The 14,836-nt window shown below is 32.7% G+C and overlaps 1 protein-coding gene across 1 annotated transcript; it reads right to left on the reverse strand.

Annotated features, from left to right (window-relative positions):
* Window positions 1–807: 807 nt before the first annotated feature.
* LOC108345146 (exocyst complex component EXO70A1) lies at window positions 808–14,495 on the reverse strand. The gene is made up of 11 exons (XM_052866694.1): window positions 14,185–14,495; window positions 13,435–13,530; window positions 13,098–13,303; window positions 4,735–4,968; window positions 4,469–4,607; window positions 4,189–4,401; window positions 3,830–4,035; window positions 3,431–3,628; window positions 3,236–3,335; window positions 1,466–1,683; window positions 808–1,199 (listed from the first exon to the last, which is right to left on the reverse strand). The coding sequence occupies exons 1-11, from the start codon at window positions 14,341–14,343 to the stop codon at window positions 1,082–1,084; spliced, it is 1,887 nt and encodes a 628-aa protein (XP_052722654.1). The 5' UTR covers window positions 14,344–14,495; the 3' UTR covers window positions 808–1,081.
* Window positions 14,496–14,836: the final 341 nt, after the last annotated feature.

Genomic DNA, 14,836 nt, shown 5'->3' on the forward strand with positions numbered 1-14,836 from the left:
TTAAAGAGACAAATTTAGTATGAGCCAAGCCTGGGGATTTTCTAATAGAACAACACCATAAGATACCATTAGTTAGTACATCTCTTGAAGATTCGAAACCCTATCAAAGATTGATTGAGCGATTAATCTATTTATGTATGATTAAACCTGACTTTGCTTACATTGGACACATTTTATCCCAGCTTATGCAAAAATTCATGTAGAGCATTGGAAGCAGCCTTAAGGATCATTAGATATTTGAAGAAATATTTGGGACAACGTATTATTTTTCAATAATTAAAAGTATAGAGATGGTATGATTCGAATTAGGCAAATTATCCACTTAGAAAACATTTTTTTGACTAGTTGGGTGATGCTTCTTGGTTCTTGTGTGGTATCTTGGAAAATTACGAAACAATTAACCATCTCTCATGCTACAGAGATTAAATATTATTTTATGACTACTACATATTAGTTAAAATGACTCAAATAATAACTTGATGATTTAGGAATTCGTATTTATAAAAAGATGCAATTGCATTGTAATAGTCATTCATCATTACATATAGAGCAAACTGGCATGGCCAATTTGTTCTCCTTGAATATATTTCTTTGCTCTTTACAAAAAAAGTTGCCAATGGGTTGTTTTATTTCTTTTAGAGGAATGAAAACACTACAAACCGTAGCCACAATAGCAACATTAGTAGATAAATGTAGCAAAATATGTCAGATGTATTTGTAAATGGAGTCTATAAAACGAAGGAAAAATCCATGGACACCTGTCTTGGTAGAAGAGAATAAGTAATTGAAAGGAAGAGACAAGAATAAGTGATTGATATCATTGGCTTGTAAAATTACAGGAGAGAGAAATACAATAAATAATAGTATCAATTAAATGTTTGGATAATGGTCAAAGTGTCTATAAAATCAACTCTAAAATAGGAACTAACTAGTGAACTATTCAATGACTATTCATTAATCTGGGGCTAAAATGAGAGAAGAAGAAAGAATAGAGAGTTTAATTGAATGACCACACCTGTTATAAATTATTATAAACAAGTAGGTTTCCAAATCACAAAGGAAACAAATTTACTGCAATGATTTATCGCTTTGGTTCACCCCATATCTTGCTTTCAAAAAATTCACCCAGCATTTGCTCAAGATGTTCAGGAGAATATACCATGTACTTATAAGGATTTTTGCCGTTCTCTATCACGGGCCTGAAAGATTAAATACATGAGAGAAATTTTGTCAGAAAATTCAGAAACTGAAAAGAAAAAAGATATAGACATAGTTCAATAGGTGTTTCTAGTGTTGTTCTCTAATCACAATTAAAGTTTTACTTTGACGATCTATCTTGTCTTTCAGTGCAAATGTTTATTATGCTGATCATCAAAGTAAAACTTTTCATGAGAAAACAACTCTGAAAACAATAAGAAAATGCTTCTAATTTTGTCCAAAATTATATAGCTTAATTGAAATATACCCAAAACGTTTTAGGAAAGATCTATATGCGGGCAACAAGACTTCAGCAACAGCCAATCTGAGAGATTCACGCAATTCACTGTCGGGAACAGTCCATTGAGATTGCCGTTGATGAAGCTCTTCAATTTGATCGTTAAATGTCTTGAATCTATCTTTAATCATTGTTCTTGTGACTGCATTATTGTTTTCACTTGCTGGGACAGTGAGGCATTGTAAAATCTACAAGGTCATTCAGCGTTATCTATTAATGAAACCGTAGTCATGCAAACTCTATTATTCCAAATACATTTTTTCATCTGAAACTATATCATTCAAAATACAATTTAATATCCAGAAATATATTTTAGATTTTGAAATTGTGTAATCTTGAAAATGTATTTCAAAATGTAGATTCTAGAATATACTCAATTGCATAATCTATAATATATTTTAGATAATATAATTTATAATATATTTTGTAATTCAAAAGTGCATTTTGAATTCCATATTCATAAACAATATTTTAGATTATACAGTCTAGATACATATTTTGGATTATACATGCCAAAATGCATTTTCAAATTATATAATCTAGAAACAAATATAATAATCATCCCAATAAGTGAAATTTAGCACAAATTACACAATGTTATTCATCTCAATTAATGATGAAACATTATCAGATAACATGAATCACGAGTTTCTTAGCAAAATGTATTATGTAAAAGAACTAAAATAATTACTTAACAGGAGTAACATGCAAAAATATAAAGAAAAAACTTCTATCTAGGTATGAAGTAGAACGTTAATATATGTAATTTATACTCACAAAAGGTATATTAATTACCAACGATAGTTAAAAAATGACATATACTATAAAAAACAATTTAGAGGGTCTAAGAATCTATTGAGAAGGAATGAGTAGGATAATTAGATAATTCAGTAGACCTTAATTAACAACATTTATGTATACATTATGTGGAAGTTAAAAGTTGGGATCATGTATTTGGACAATTTTTTGTTGTTATAGTCCTTAGACTTTTTGCGATTTGGGTTTTGTTTGCGTCTCGGACCTATGGAAATTAATATTATTATGTATGTCTGTTTTTTAATATTTGTAAAAGGAATATACACATTAAATAAAAGTATCATTGCAGATTAAAAAAGTCAAGTAAGCATGTCAATTTTGAGTAAAGATCAAATTGAATACTATAATAAGAAATTAGACTTATTAAATTATTGAATTTTTTTTATAGGCAACTGTTAGTATTTTTTTTAATGTTGAACTCAGAATTTCTTTCACCTTTTAAATAATTTTAAATCTTCTAAATATTAATTGGAGGAATTCAACCAACAATTTTTCTAACTCTCTTTTTCAACTTTTGTTACTAAATCAATTTTATATAGCTTCAAATTATTGAATCTTGAAAGGTGAAACTAAATCATATAATTATTAAATATTTTATTTGTTTTAATTGTATAAGGTTGTTCAAGTCTTAAGGAGTTTTAATAGGTTCTACAAAATTTATGAAAAGGAATAAAATGTCTAAGGCTTGAATTAGCTGTATTTGGGGTAGTATTGTGTTTTTTATTTAGTTGAAGGTTTGAATGAAAGTTATTGTGTGGTTTTTTATATGCATATGCCTTTAGGGTATGAGGATGATAATTGAATAGTTTAATGTTTTTGAGTTGAGCCAGGAGTTTTGTTCAAAACCTTGTGAGTAACATGTTTAGGAATCATACATCATTCAATGTAAACTTCTCTACAGTTTATCAAATTGAAGAGTGAAACCTTTGCCCAAGAAATCCTTTTATACTGATTTGCATGCTGTTGCACAATTCTTCTATGTATTTGCACCCAATCATCTCCTAACATGTCCTTTGCCTCTGACCTACCAGCACAATATGCAAAATAGAATTGGATCCAATTTGAAAATCAATCTTACCGTACAATTAGGGTAAAACAAAAAATAAAATAATAACCAACCTTCTCACAGATCTCACTATGTAATGGATGTTATTCATAAGAAACAACTGGGTCAGTGCTGGATCTTTATATTGTTTTGATTTTCCATCCAAGTTAGTTTGGAGAGCCTGCATAATCCTTGTTGTAATAATTGCTAATTGTCCGTCCGGGTCATTGGGATCAAACTCATGAAAAAGTAGTTTCAAGGTTGATTGATAACTGCATTTAGAATAAAAAATTGGATATTAACTTGTAAAATTAAGATCTAAATCCATATACATTATAGGAAACATTGATGATAATTTATTATTTCTTGAAATCATTTTGAAGAAACATTTTGGAAGTGTTTATAAAATATTTCGGAAAAAATAGCTAATTACACAAACACAAATGAAGGGAAAACATTGCGATATTACTCACTCATACAGAAACTTCACGTAATTGATCACGTAGCTGGTTAAAGGGTGAACAGTTCCATCCATTACAGTAGTTTTAGTGGCATCTTTTTCAACTGCTTCCTCAAAATCAACAAAGGTTTCTTGGGCAGTTTGAGCTAATCTCTTTGACAAATTTATTGCAGCTTCTCTCATTTCAGTGCATGCCTTACTTTCAAAAAGTTTCTCAATCTACATCATGTCCCAATTTTGTTCTTAGAAAAATATAATTTAGAGAACCTAGATACTATTTCAAGCTACTCATAGTAAAAGTTATTTTAAATAGAAACAAGTGATGTGTATAATTCTAGCAAAACGAGTATTGAGATGTGGAGTTTATAATACCTCTGGTTGAAGCTCTCTCATTATCTCATACATGTCTAAAAGAACAAATAATTTCTCAGGTGACCTCTTACTTTTTGCAACAGCCTCTCCAAAACTAAGAAGCATAGCCACACTACTAGCAGTGACTTCAGCAAAACATTGAGATTTCAAAGAGTCCACACCATCAAATATTTGATCACAAATTTTCTTCTCTCCAGCAATCAACAATTTGACCTATTCAAGTAAAGTTAGAAAAATGCAAAGAGCAAAACAAATCGAAAAAAATTCGTATTCATCTTACAGCAATCCTCATGTAATGAATCCAATTGCCAATCTTTGCCTCCAAAACCTCCCATTGCATTCTCTGAACGTCATCCTTACTCAACCTTTCGACACCTAACTTCCTAAGACTTTGTTCCAGGACTGTCGCTCGGGTTTCTCTACAAATTTTGGAACATAGATCAGAAACCGTACTTGACAAAAAAAAATCAAATATATTTATAGTTTTAGGCACATATGAATGCAACTACTTCGTCATTCGATTATATGGAAAGAAACAAAAATTACCTGTATATTCGAAAAAGTTGTTGTTGATGACCAGCTTGAACCATTTGTTGTGCTAAATCATGTAGCAAAGGTATGACTCTTGGTGGAATGAGAGTTGGAAGTGCGAAAGTGACAGCTTCTGAACTTTGTTTTCCGGAGTGGTTTCTTCCACCACCCTCACTTTGCTTCCCAGAATTTGAGGGCCTTAGGGAGTTTGGTAGGCACTCGAAAAGGCGATCAGGTTCCACAGGTTTACTGAAATAAAAGGCTAGTTTTATAAATAAAAAATAATATAAGGATAGACTTTGTTTACTTTAGCTAAGGATGTCAGCTTCATTCGTGTTGAATTGGATTGGGATCAACATGAGAAATTTAGTATAATTTAAATTTAATATTTTAATTTATATTTGACTACTTTGGGTTAGTCAAATTTGGATATTATTTGATTAATGTGGACTTTTTGAATTGCAAATTTATATAATGAATTATGATTTTATATAACTTATTACTAAGTTTTGTTAAAATAGTATCATATTAAAAATAAAACTTCAAATTTAAAATATTATATATTTATTTTAGGATCCACATAAAAAATCAAATCAAGTGTCTTAAGAAAATTAAGGAAATACTTGACGAAGAAGTTGAATACATACTTTTAATAATGCAAATACAAGTAGACAACAGTTTTGGTAAAACTTCAGTAAGTAATGGTTACGTATTAAACTACAAACTAGAATCAAGTTTCTAGTAAAAAATTATCAATCTGTTTGCCTTTAGTACATAAAAATGATATGTATTTGTGTAAAGCCTCGAAAATTTAAACCAGCCTCCACCTGTCAAATCACGTTTTAATGCTCAAAAACCCTGTTCAGATTTTTCTTAAGAAACGCACCTAACCCCACACTCTGACTACTATTAAATGCACACACGCCGCACGTTTAGTGCCATTAAAACGCACTCACACCCACTCTGCATGCAACTGCCAAGTGTCACTTTTGGAACATTCGAAATCGTTAGTGGAATACAAGTGGCAGCAGGAGAATGGACGCTCGTCCTACGAGGGAAGGGAAAATGATTTTCTGAAAAACTCTCTTCCCACTCTTCTGCATGCTTCTTCATCTTCTCCAAATTTCTGATCTTTCTTCTTCTCCATCTTCTCTCTAGAAACCTTCTTCCTTCTCTCTACTGTAACTCATTCTACCTTTCTCCGATTCCATTTCAGAAACCATAGAAGTACTCCCAACGCTGTGAGCTTTAATTTGAACCGATTACATCTGAACTCTGAAACTGGTAAGTTTCTCCCTTTAGTCGTTCGTGTTAGCAAAATGATGAAGATGAAGTTTTGATGATGTCCAAATCAAGTCAAGACCAATCAAGAATCAAGATGTTATGAAGACTTGTATTGATATGGAAAGCTTTTGTAATACTCTTAGAAATATGTATAGGACTTAGATTAGAAAAAGAAAGTGTTTTGTAAAATTACTGTAGCAAAATACTGTAGCAAAACACTATAGCAAACCTGAAAAACCAAATTGCCTCTGGAATAATCGATTAATCCTGAGATTAATCGATTAAAACAGTCCGTTGGGGGTTTTCAGAGTTGAAGACTAGCCGTTGCACTGGAATAATCGATTAAAGCCTAAAATAATCGATTAGTTAATCGATTAAACCCGAGAATAATCGATTAACACTAGCCGTTGGAGGTTTCAGATTTGAAAAACTAGCCGTTGTACTCAGTTTAATCGATTAATACTTGGTTTAATCGATTAAAACAGTCAGATGGCTCATTTTCGAAGAATGGAAGAGCCTTTGGATGAGTCTATAAATAGACTCTCATTTCCTCTCAAGGAAAATAACCAGAGACACAGAAACTCTTCCCTTGTGCTCAAAGTACTAAGAAATTCTTGAGACTTGTGTGTTCTTGTTCGGCTTGTGAAACTCTTGTCTGTGGAGCTGGTGAAGTGCTGCTACGGTGACAGAGGAAATAACCGGTTCATCCTTGGTGTGTCTAAGGAGGTGTTCGGAAGAGAATCATCCTTCGTGAAGTATTCGGAGGAGGTGTTCATCCTTCGTGAAGTATTCGAAGGAGGTGTTCATCCTTTGTGAAGACTCAAAGGAGGTGTAGTTTCATCTCTTGTGGTATTAAGAGAGGTGGTTTCTAAACTCTTACAAATTGTATCTTTGTGATTGTAGTTTGTAATTGTTTTGTGTTAGTGAAAAGGTTTATCTTGTTTGAGATAAACGACTGGACGTAGGATTGGTAAGATCCGAACCAGGATAAAATCATCTGTGCAAATTTCTCTCAACCTTACTCTTGCTTTATTTGTCTTTATTAATTGCTAAGTAAGTTTAATTGAGTAGAAATTAAAAGGCACAAGTTAGTATTAAAAACCCTCTTGGTTTGTTATTCCACGCTAACCATTCCGCTGCAGCCGCTCTGACAATTGGTATCAGAGCTTGCTTTGATAGTCATTCAAATGGCAGGATCACATCAAACCTTTGCAGAGGGTGCTTCAATCAATAGACCACCACTATTCACAGGTGAAAATTACGCATTTTGGAAGGTCAGAATGCAAATTTTTATGGAATCTATTGATATAGATATTTGGGATGCTGTTGCATTTGGTCCTTTTGTTCCAACTAACAATATGCAGGAACCAAAGCCCCGTGACCAATGGACCATTGAAGAAAAGAGAAGATCTCAGAATGATGTAAAAGCCTGAAATATCATTGCGTCAGCGTTGACTGTTGATGAGTTCTACAGGGTCTCTGTCTGCAAAAGCGCTAAAGAAATATGGGAAACTTTAAGAGTAACTCATGAAGGCGGAGATGAAATCGGGTGTGCTAAAACGAATACTTTAATCATGGAAGAGAATAAATCAAGCTCTTCATCAAGCACAACATCAAGTATGGGTGATTCTGATGAGCAAGCATATATCTGTTTAGTAGTGAACGACGACGTTGGAAGCCAAGTAAGTACCTTTAGCGATTCTGATGATTCTGATCATATTGATGAAGATGAATTACATGAAATTTATAGAGAATTATTGATAGAATCAGAAAAACTAGATCTTGCTCATAAGAAATTGAAAAAGGATTTTAAAGAATTACAAAAGAAATATGAAAAATCCTTAGAAGAAATAGAAACTTTAAATAGTAAAATTTCAATTGTAGAAAATGATACAAATATATTTGCTGAGTGTAAATTTTGTGATAAACATAAATTGAAAGTTGATAACATTGAAAAATCAATAGCAGATGAAAATAAAGAATTAAAATCAAATTTTAAAAATATTTTTGAAGAAAATAAAATTTTGAAAAATAAAATTTTATTTTATGAAAAAGGTAAATATACTAGTAGTGATGAATGTGCATCTTATGTTAATTATAAGAAACTACTAGATGAAACAACCTCAGGAGAATGTAGTAAAAATAATGAAAATAAGGTTGTTAAAAATAAGTATGTTCCTAGAATTAAAAATAAACATAATCATAGAACCCATAGAACTTGGGTAGAAAAAGGAACAACTTATAGGAACACAAATGTTGTATCATGCTTTTATTGTATGAAAAAGGGTCATACATCTAACAAATGTAAAATTAAGCATTATGGTGTTCCAAGTGGTAGATATGTTTGGGTTATAAAATGATTTCTTTTTTCTAAATCTAACCCAAAGGACCCATACAAAATAGTTGGGTACCATATGTTTCATATTTAAGAATATTTTAAAAAAAAAAATTTTAAATATTTGAAAAGAAGATTTAAGAAAATTTTTATTCCAAGACCGGTAAAACTATCTTTTAAAGCATATATAGTTTTAAATCGAAAAAATTTTAATGTGAGCATGTTGTCTTTGATGAAATTGTAGACCTTGAGGCAAAACCTCTTGAGTCAGTTGAATTACATGCAGGCAATGTTGAAGAATTGTAGAAGACAACAAATGAAGCGAAGAATGATGACAATCCTCAAGATAAAGATCTCAACAATGTTTTATAAGCTCTTTCTCCTAAAAATATTTGCTTTAAATATCCTATTGTGCATGTTTGAATGAATCTTTAAATTTGAAATATTTTTAGCTCATATGCATACATGCTTTTATTAAGGGGGAGTATTATCTTAGGGGGAGAACATCAACACAACTTTTTAATTATGATCAAAAAGGGGGAGAAAATGTTTAAAGCTTATTCGCCTATTTGTGCTATTTGTGCTTATTCACTAATGCACCTTTTCTTCCTTAAGTTGTGTTTTAAATACAGATTATTACCAAAAGCTTTAAATCAAGAAGTTTTTGATCATCATCAAAAAGGGGAAGATTGTTAGTAAAATGATGAAGATGAAGTTTTGATGATGTCCAAATCAAGTCAAGACCAATCAAGAATCAAGATGTTATGAAGACTTGTATTGATATGGAAAGCTTTTGTAATACTCTTAGAAATATGTATAGGACTTAGATTAGAAAAAGAAAGTGTTTTGTAAAATTACTGTAGCAAAATACTGTAGCAAAATACTGTAGCAAAACACTGTAGCAAACCTGAAAAACCAAATTGCCTCTGGAATAATCGATTAATCCTGAGATTAATCGATTAAAACAGTCCGTTGGGGGTTTTCAGAGTTGAAGACTAGTCGTTGCACTGGAATAATCGATTAAAGCCTAAAATAATCGATTAGTTAATCGATTAAACCCGAGAATAATCGATTAACACTAGCCGTTGGAGGTTTCAGATTTGAAAAACTAGCCGTTGTACTCAGTTTAATCGATTAATACTTGGTTTAATCGATTAAAACAGTCAGATGGCTCATTTTCAAAGAATGGAAGAGCCTTTGGATGAGTCTATAAATAGACTCTCATTTCCTCTCAAGGAAAATAACCAGAGACACAGAAACTCTTCCCTTGTGCTCAAAGTACTAAGAAATTCTTGAGACTTGTGTGTTCTTGTTCAGCTTGTGAAACTCTTGTCTGTGGAGCTGGTGAAGTGCTGCTACGGTGACAGAAGAAATAGCCGGTTCATCCTTGGTGTGTCTAAGGAGGTGTTCGGAAGAGAATCATCCTTCGTGAAGTATTCGGAGGAGGTGTTCATCCTTCGTGAAGTATTCGGAGGAGGTGTTCATCCTTTGTGAAGACTCAAAGGAGGTGTAGTTTCATCTCTTGTGGTATCAAGAGAGGTGGTTTCTAAACTCTTACAAATTGTATCTTTGTGATTGTAGTTTGTAATTGTTTTGTGTTAGTGAAAAGGTTTATCTTGTTTGAGATAAACGACTGGACGTAGGATTGGTAAGATCCGAACCAGGATAAAATCATCTGTGCAAATTTTTCTCAACCTTACTCTTGCTTTATTTGTCTTTATTAATTGCTAAGTAAGTTTAATTGAGTAGAAATTAAAAGGCACAAGTTAGTATTAAAAACCCTCTTGGTTTGTTATTCCACGCTAACCATTCCGCTGCAGCCGCTCTGACAGTTCGTTCTTCTGTTTCCTACGAAGTCAAATTTTAGTTGCATGAAGGGTTAAGTTCTTAGTATTTCTTGGTTTTTATGGTTAGATCTGGTTGGAAGAATTAAGTGATCCTTTGAGGGTAGAAAACTGCTAGCGGGCGAACCCAAAATCTTGAGTTTAGGACGTTCACTACTGATCCAGGTAAGGGAAGCTTATTTGATTTAATTCGTATGATGTGCCTTGTATGAACGTTCGCTTAAGTTGATTGTATGAATATGGTGTATGATTGGTTGAACTGTATGATAATGTTTGATATTTATGAATGTGAGTATGAAGCATCACTTTGAGGTATGATTGAATAATGTGAATTATGAAGTATGTAAATTGATATTTGGATACGAAGTTATGAAGTATGAATTGATATGTTAATTCTGGAATTTTGATAATATGGACCATTATAAGAAATTTTCCTTATGATTCTGTACGTACGTTACTGGACGGTCTTTGACCGTTCGGTTTTCCAGTGAAAATGATTTGGTAGTGGATTCTTTCATTCGGAAGGAATCCTAGTTGAGGACGAACGCCCTCTTTTATTAGTGCTACGTTTGAGCATTCGGCCAACGTAGACATCCCGATTGTTGTGTGAGGAATTGAGAAGCTTGTAAACACAATTGGACACTTAGTCATTTTAAAATTCTATATTCACCCTCTCTTATTACCTTTATTTCTATTTCTATTTATGAGTACAAGAATGTGATGGATCTCGACCCAAAGCGTTCGTTATGAGCGGCGCTCGGTCTTATACCGAACGTTCGTCCTAGTATTAAATTACCAAACTGGCGGAAATAGCGTTCGTCCAAATTTCTATAAATCAGTATACCGCGCTCGGTCATTTGACTGGCAGTCGGTTTAGATAATTAAATTATTCTCGGCATGGTCTTCTACCCGTCTTGAGGTGTCTTCATTTATTTGGATTCGGCCTAGAGCCTTCCTACTTAAATTATTCTTTGAGAAATGATTTGATTTCCCTAGAGTCAGTTCATTCAACTGATTCAAATAGAAAATGACGTTCGTTAAACCTGGAGTGTCAGTTTTATTCGGTTCTGAAACGAGAATCTCTCGGTCTAGTCTTTCACGTTCGTCCTCATTATGAAGAGGGCTGAACGCTCGTTATTTTATGAAATTGTAATGAAAGATAAAAATGAAGTTAAAGTGAAGAATGGTAATGAACGAACAGTATATGAGATGAAAGAATGATTATGGATTTTGAACGAGCGTTCCAGGGAGGAACGACTCCTGTTTGGATGAATATGATTATTGAAATTTGGTAAAGTATGACTGTGGGCATGCTAATGCTGGCTGTCCATCCTGATGTTCCGTGAGTACTCATCCTCACTTAGAGGGGGTAGGTCATGTGTGGGAACGGCAGGAGGTCCTTAGTCCATAAGTTAACATGGGCGACGTAAGAACGGACTAACCTCGAGTGGCAGTTGTTGAGTGTAATACAGTTACTACATCACTCGGGTGCAAGGACGCCTGTAGCTACACAGATTCATACAGTCCGGACGGTCCGTCTAGTAATAGTTTTTGGATGATTATTTATGTTGAATTATTTTGATATGTTTGGATTGATGAAATTTTTATGTTAATGTATGAATTAAATTACATAAGCTTACCCTTCGTTTTTCCTTGTGTTGTCCCTCGTCCTTGTACGTCCGTCTTGTCTTCGCGATGATCATCCGTGTGGATGGGAGCAGATGGAAGTGAGCCACTGGAAGAGGCGTTGGAAGAAGAAAATTTGGAAGATGCGGGCCTCGTAGATGTGGAAGTCAAGGCCGAGCCTTAGCGCGCTCGTTGGTTTAGTTTTATATTATTTTAATCTGGATAGTGGACGTTCGGTTATTTGGTTTTGTAAAACCGTTCGTCCTTGACGCTTCTTATTTCTACTGTTTTGTATCTTTGTTCTGTATGTTAAGCCGTTCGGCTTTTGGAACCCCTGTTTAGTGTAAGACTGCATTGTTTAACTGTTAATCATAATTAATTCTAAATTATAGTTATTACTGTATTTTGGGATGTTACAATTTGTCTTTTAGGCTGATGGGCCAATTGAATAACTAAAAGAAATAGTACATAAAAATAATACGTATTACCTTTGACACTTATGGCCTATTAAATTGAATAACTAAGAAATTAATTGGTGAAGTGAGTTATATATGCAAGCCAAACACTTTAAATAACTTCATATATGTTATACCTATTTAACCTAGACCCTTTTCTTCAAACTATCCAGGTGAAATTCCTTGTGAGAAATTTCAACGCTGAAAAACTATAAAGCAAAAATGTTAGGACTTTTTATCTTGAGTTCAGTTAATAGTGGTTTTACGTGAGAAGATAAGAGCAAGACTTGATGAGAATACCATAAGGAACTTGAACCAAACTTGAGAAGCAATAACTTCAATAATTTGTAGTTTGTTTAGCCTCGAGAAACATAGTTTGCACATAAAAACAACTTTATTAGAAAGAACGTTTTCTAAAAGCATATTTGAATAAACATACTTTTAGAATATAACAAGATTAAAAGTAGTGTATGATTAGATAGTGATTTAAAGGGGTAACAATACTAAAAGTTACACATGATCAGAAGATTTTAGATATTGTTAAATAATGTGTTTCAAGAATTAAACTCGCTCCAGTGGTTAAGTATTTCAAATTCAAATAGCGGGTCGGAATTCTAAAAATAAACGTAAAAGGTAATTATAGAAAAGATTCCAAAAGCAGACGATTTTAAAAGTATTGTTATCATTTATTTTCAGTTATAGTAAAAAGAGTTTTTTTCATAGTGGATGTACAAGTTTGTGCTAAGAAGGATGACAATAAAAAGGTAAGAGCAAGATATAATATAAGCATGTATTGATAAGAAAAAGTAGAAATTAAAATTTGAGAAGACGAACCTATAATTTGTCAAAAGATGTTTGAATTCCTCTTCTAACTTTGTGATAGCTTTGGCAAGCAAGTTATTAGCATGGGTGACCATAGCCTCGCTACTTTTGAAGCTCTTTTTACTACTAAAGAAACGAACATTTGCCCTCAACTGATCAACTGCTCCTAAATAGCTTTCTAGATCCTCGTGCGGCCCTCGAAGTATTTTAGCCTCCGCCTAATAATTAAATTTAAATGAAAATCATGAACAGAACCTTATTAATCACTACTAATTTAGTTGTATTGAAAATGTATAATATAAAGTGAAAATTAACTGAAAATAAATAATAAAGTAAAACAAAGACTCACCATTCGTGTCTGGTCGAATTGAGCCAAAATCCCCTCTGCTGCTTTTAGAGTCTTGTCAATGTTATCATGTGCACTACGAATTGAATGCGTTTTTATCTAATATGAACCCAAAAAGAAAATTGAAACAACAATCCTTCAATTAACATATGGTAAAAAACCAACCAAAGTCTAAAAAAAAGAGAATATAGTAAAATAACATATTTGAGATAGATGACTTTTTCCTTCAAATAAAAAAATATATTTTAATCCTTCAATTAGTAAAATACGATTTAAGTATTTAAACACTAAACTTGAGAAAATAAAAAACAATTTTAAAAAATATTTTAACCTTTTAAATGTAGGGTTTACAAATTAAAATTACATTTCTTTTAAACTTTGAGAAACCAAAATAAATTATTTTAATCGTAAATTTCAGAGACCAAAAGCACATTTTCTTTAACAAATTTCGTATTTAATTCGACAAAGTTATATTTGTATTTCCTCCCAGAAACTTTCAGCAAAATCTTTCTCGAGAAAAATTAAATCCTCATAAACGAACTTCTAAATGCGAATTCGAAAAATTCCTTTCATCAAAACGCAAACGCTCTTACTAATGAGAAATGGAACAGCATTGATCAATACACCTCTTAATTGCAATTCTAAGTGACGAAAGAGGTAACATAAACACATTCTATTGCTATAATCGGAAGTGTGTGGTTCACGTGATTCGTACCTTCTGCCATTAAAAGCGACGCATATGATCGAGCATACCTGAGTGGGACGCATGGCAGTTTCGAGTGCGGAGAGACGATGATCGAAGGAACCGAGAATGGAGACCATGTTATCGGTGATGGTCTGGCTCTTGTGAAGTGACTCCTTTACGACCGTCGCTCTCTCTCGGAGAGCGTCCATCGCTTTCGATATCTCCATTTTCAGATCAATGCCATCTCACTTTTTCGTTGATGAAACTGAAAACGAAAATGAAAATGAAAATGCCCATTGGATCTAAACTTCGTGACCCCTTTTCTTTTTCTCCGACGTGTGTTAGTTTCTTTCTATTCTCACTGTGTTTCCGTGCTCCTCGCGAAACGGTTGAAGGTACTGTGGGGACCTCATTTCGTTTTAATGTAACTTTCTCTACCATTTTCTTTCCTCCGTGTTCATGGCAATTATTTTATAATTTTAACTCAATAATTAAAAAAAAAACTGTCGATCTGATAATCTTTTCTTTATTGTTAAGTTTCTTTTAATTTATTTTATTTTTTTTAATTTAATCCATTTTTATTTAAAAATAAGTTAATAAGGTTTATTCGAATCGGTACTAGCGGTATTATGAAAGTAACTAAATGAATAACATTTAGTCAAAATTGCCGTATTAAAATGCCGCAAGCAATTAATAGTAACATTCCTATGAATTAAATAG

This window comes from Vigna angularis, chromosome 8 (assembly GCF_016808095.1).
Source record: "Vigna angularis cultivar LongXiaoDou No.4 chromosome 8, ASM1680809v1, whole genome shotgun sequence".
Taxonomy (NCBI): Eukaryota; Viridiplantae; Streptophyta; class Magnoliopsida; order Fabales; family Fabaceae; genus Vigna; species Vigna angularis.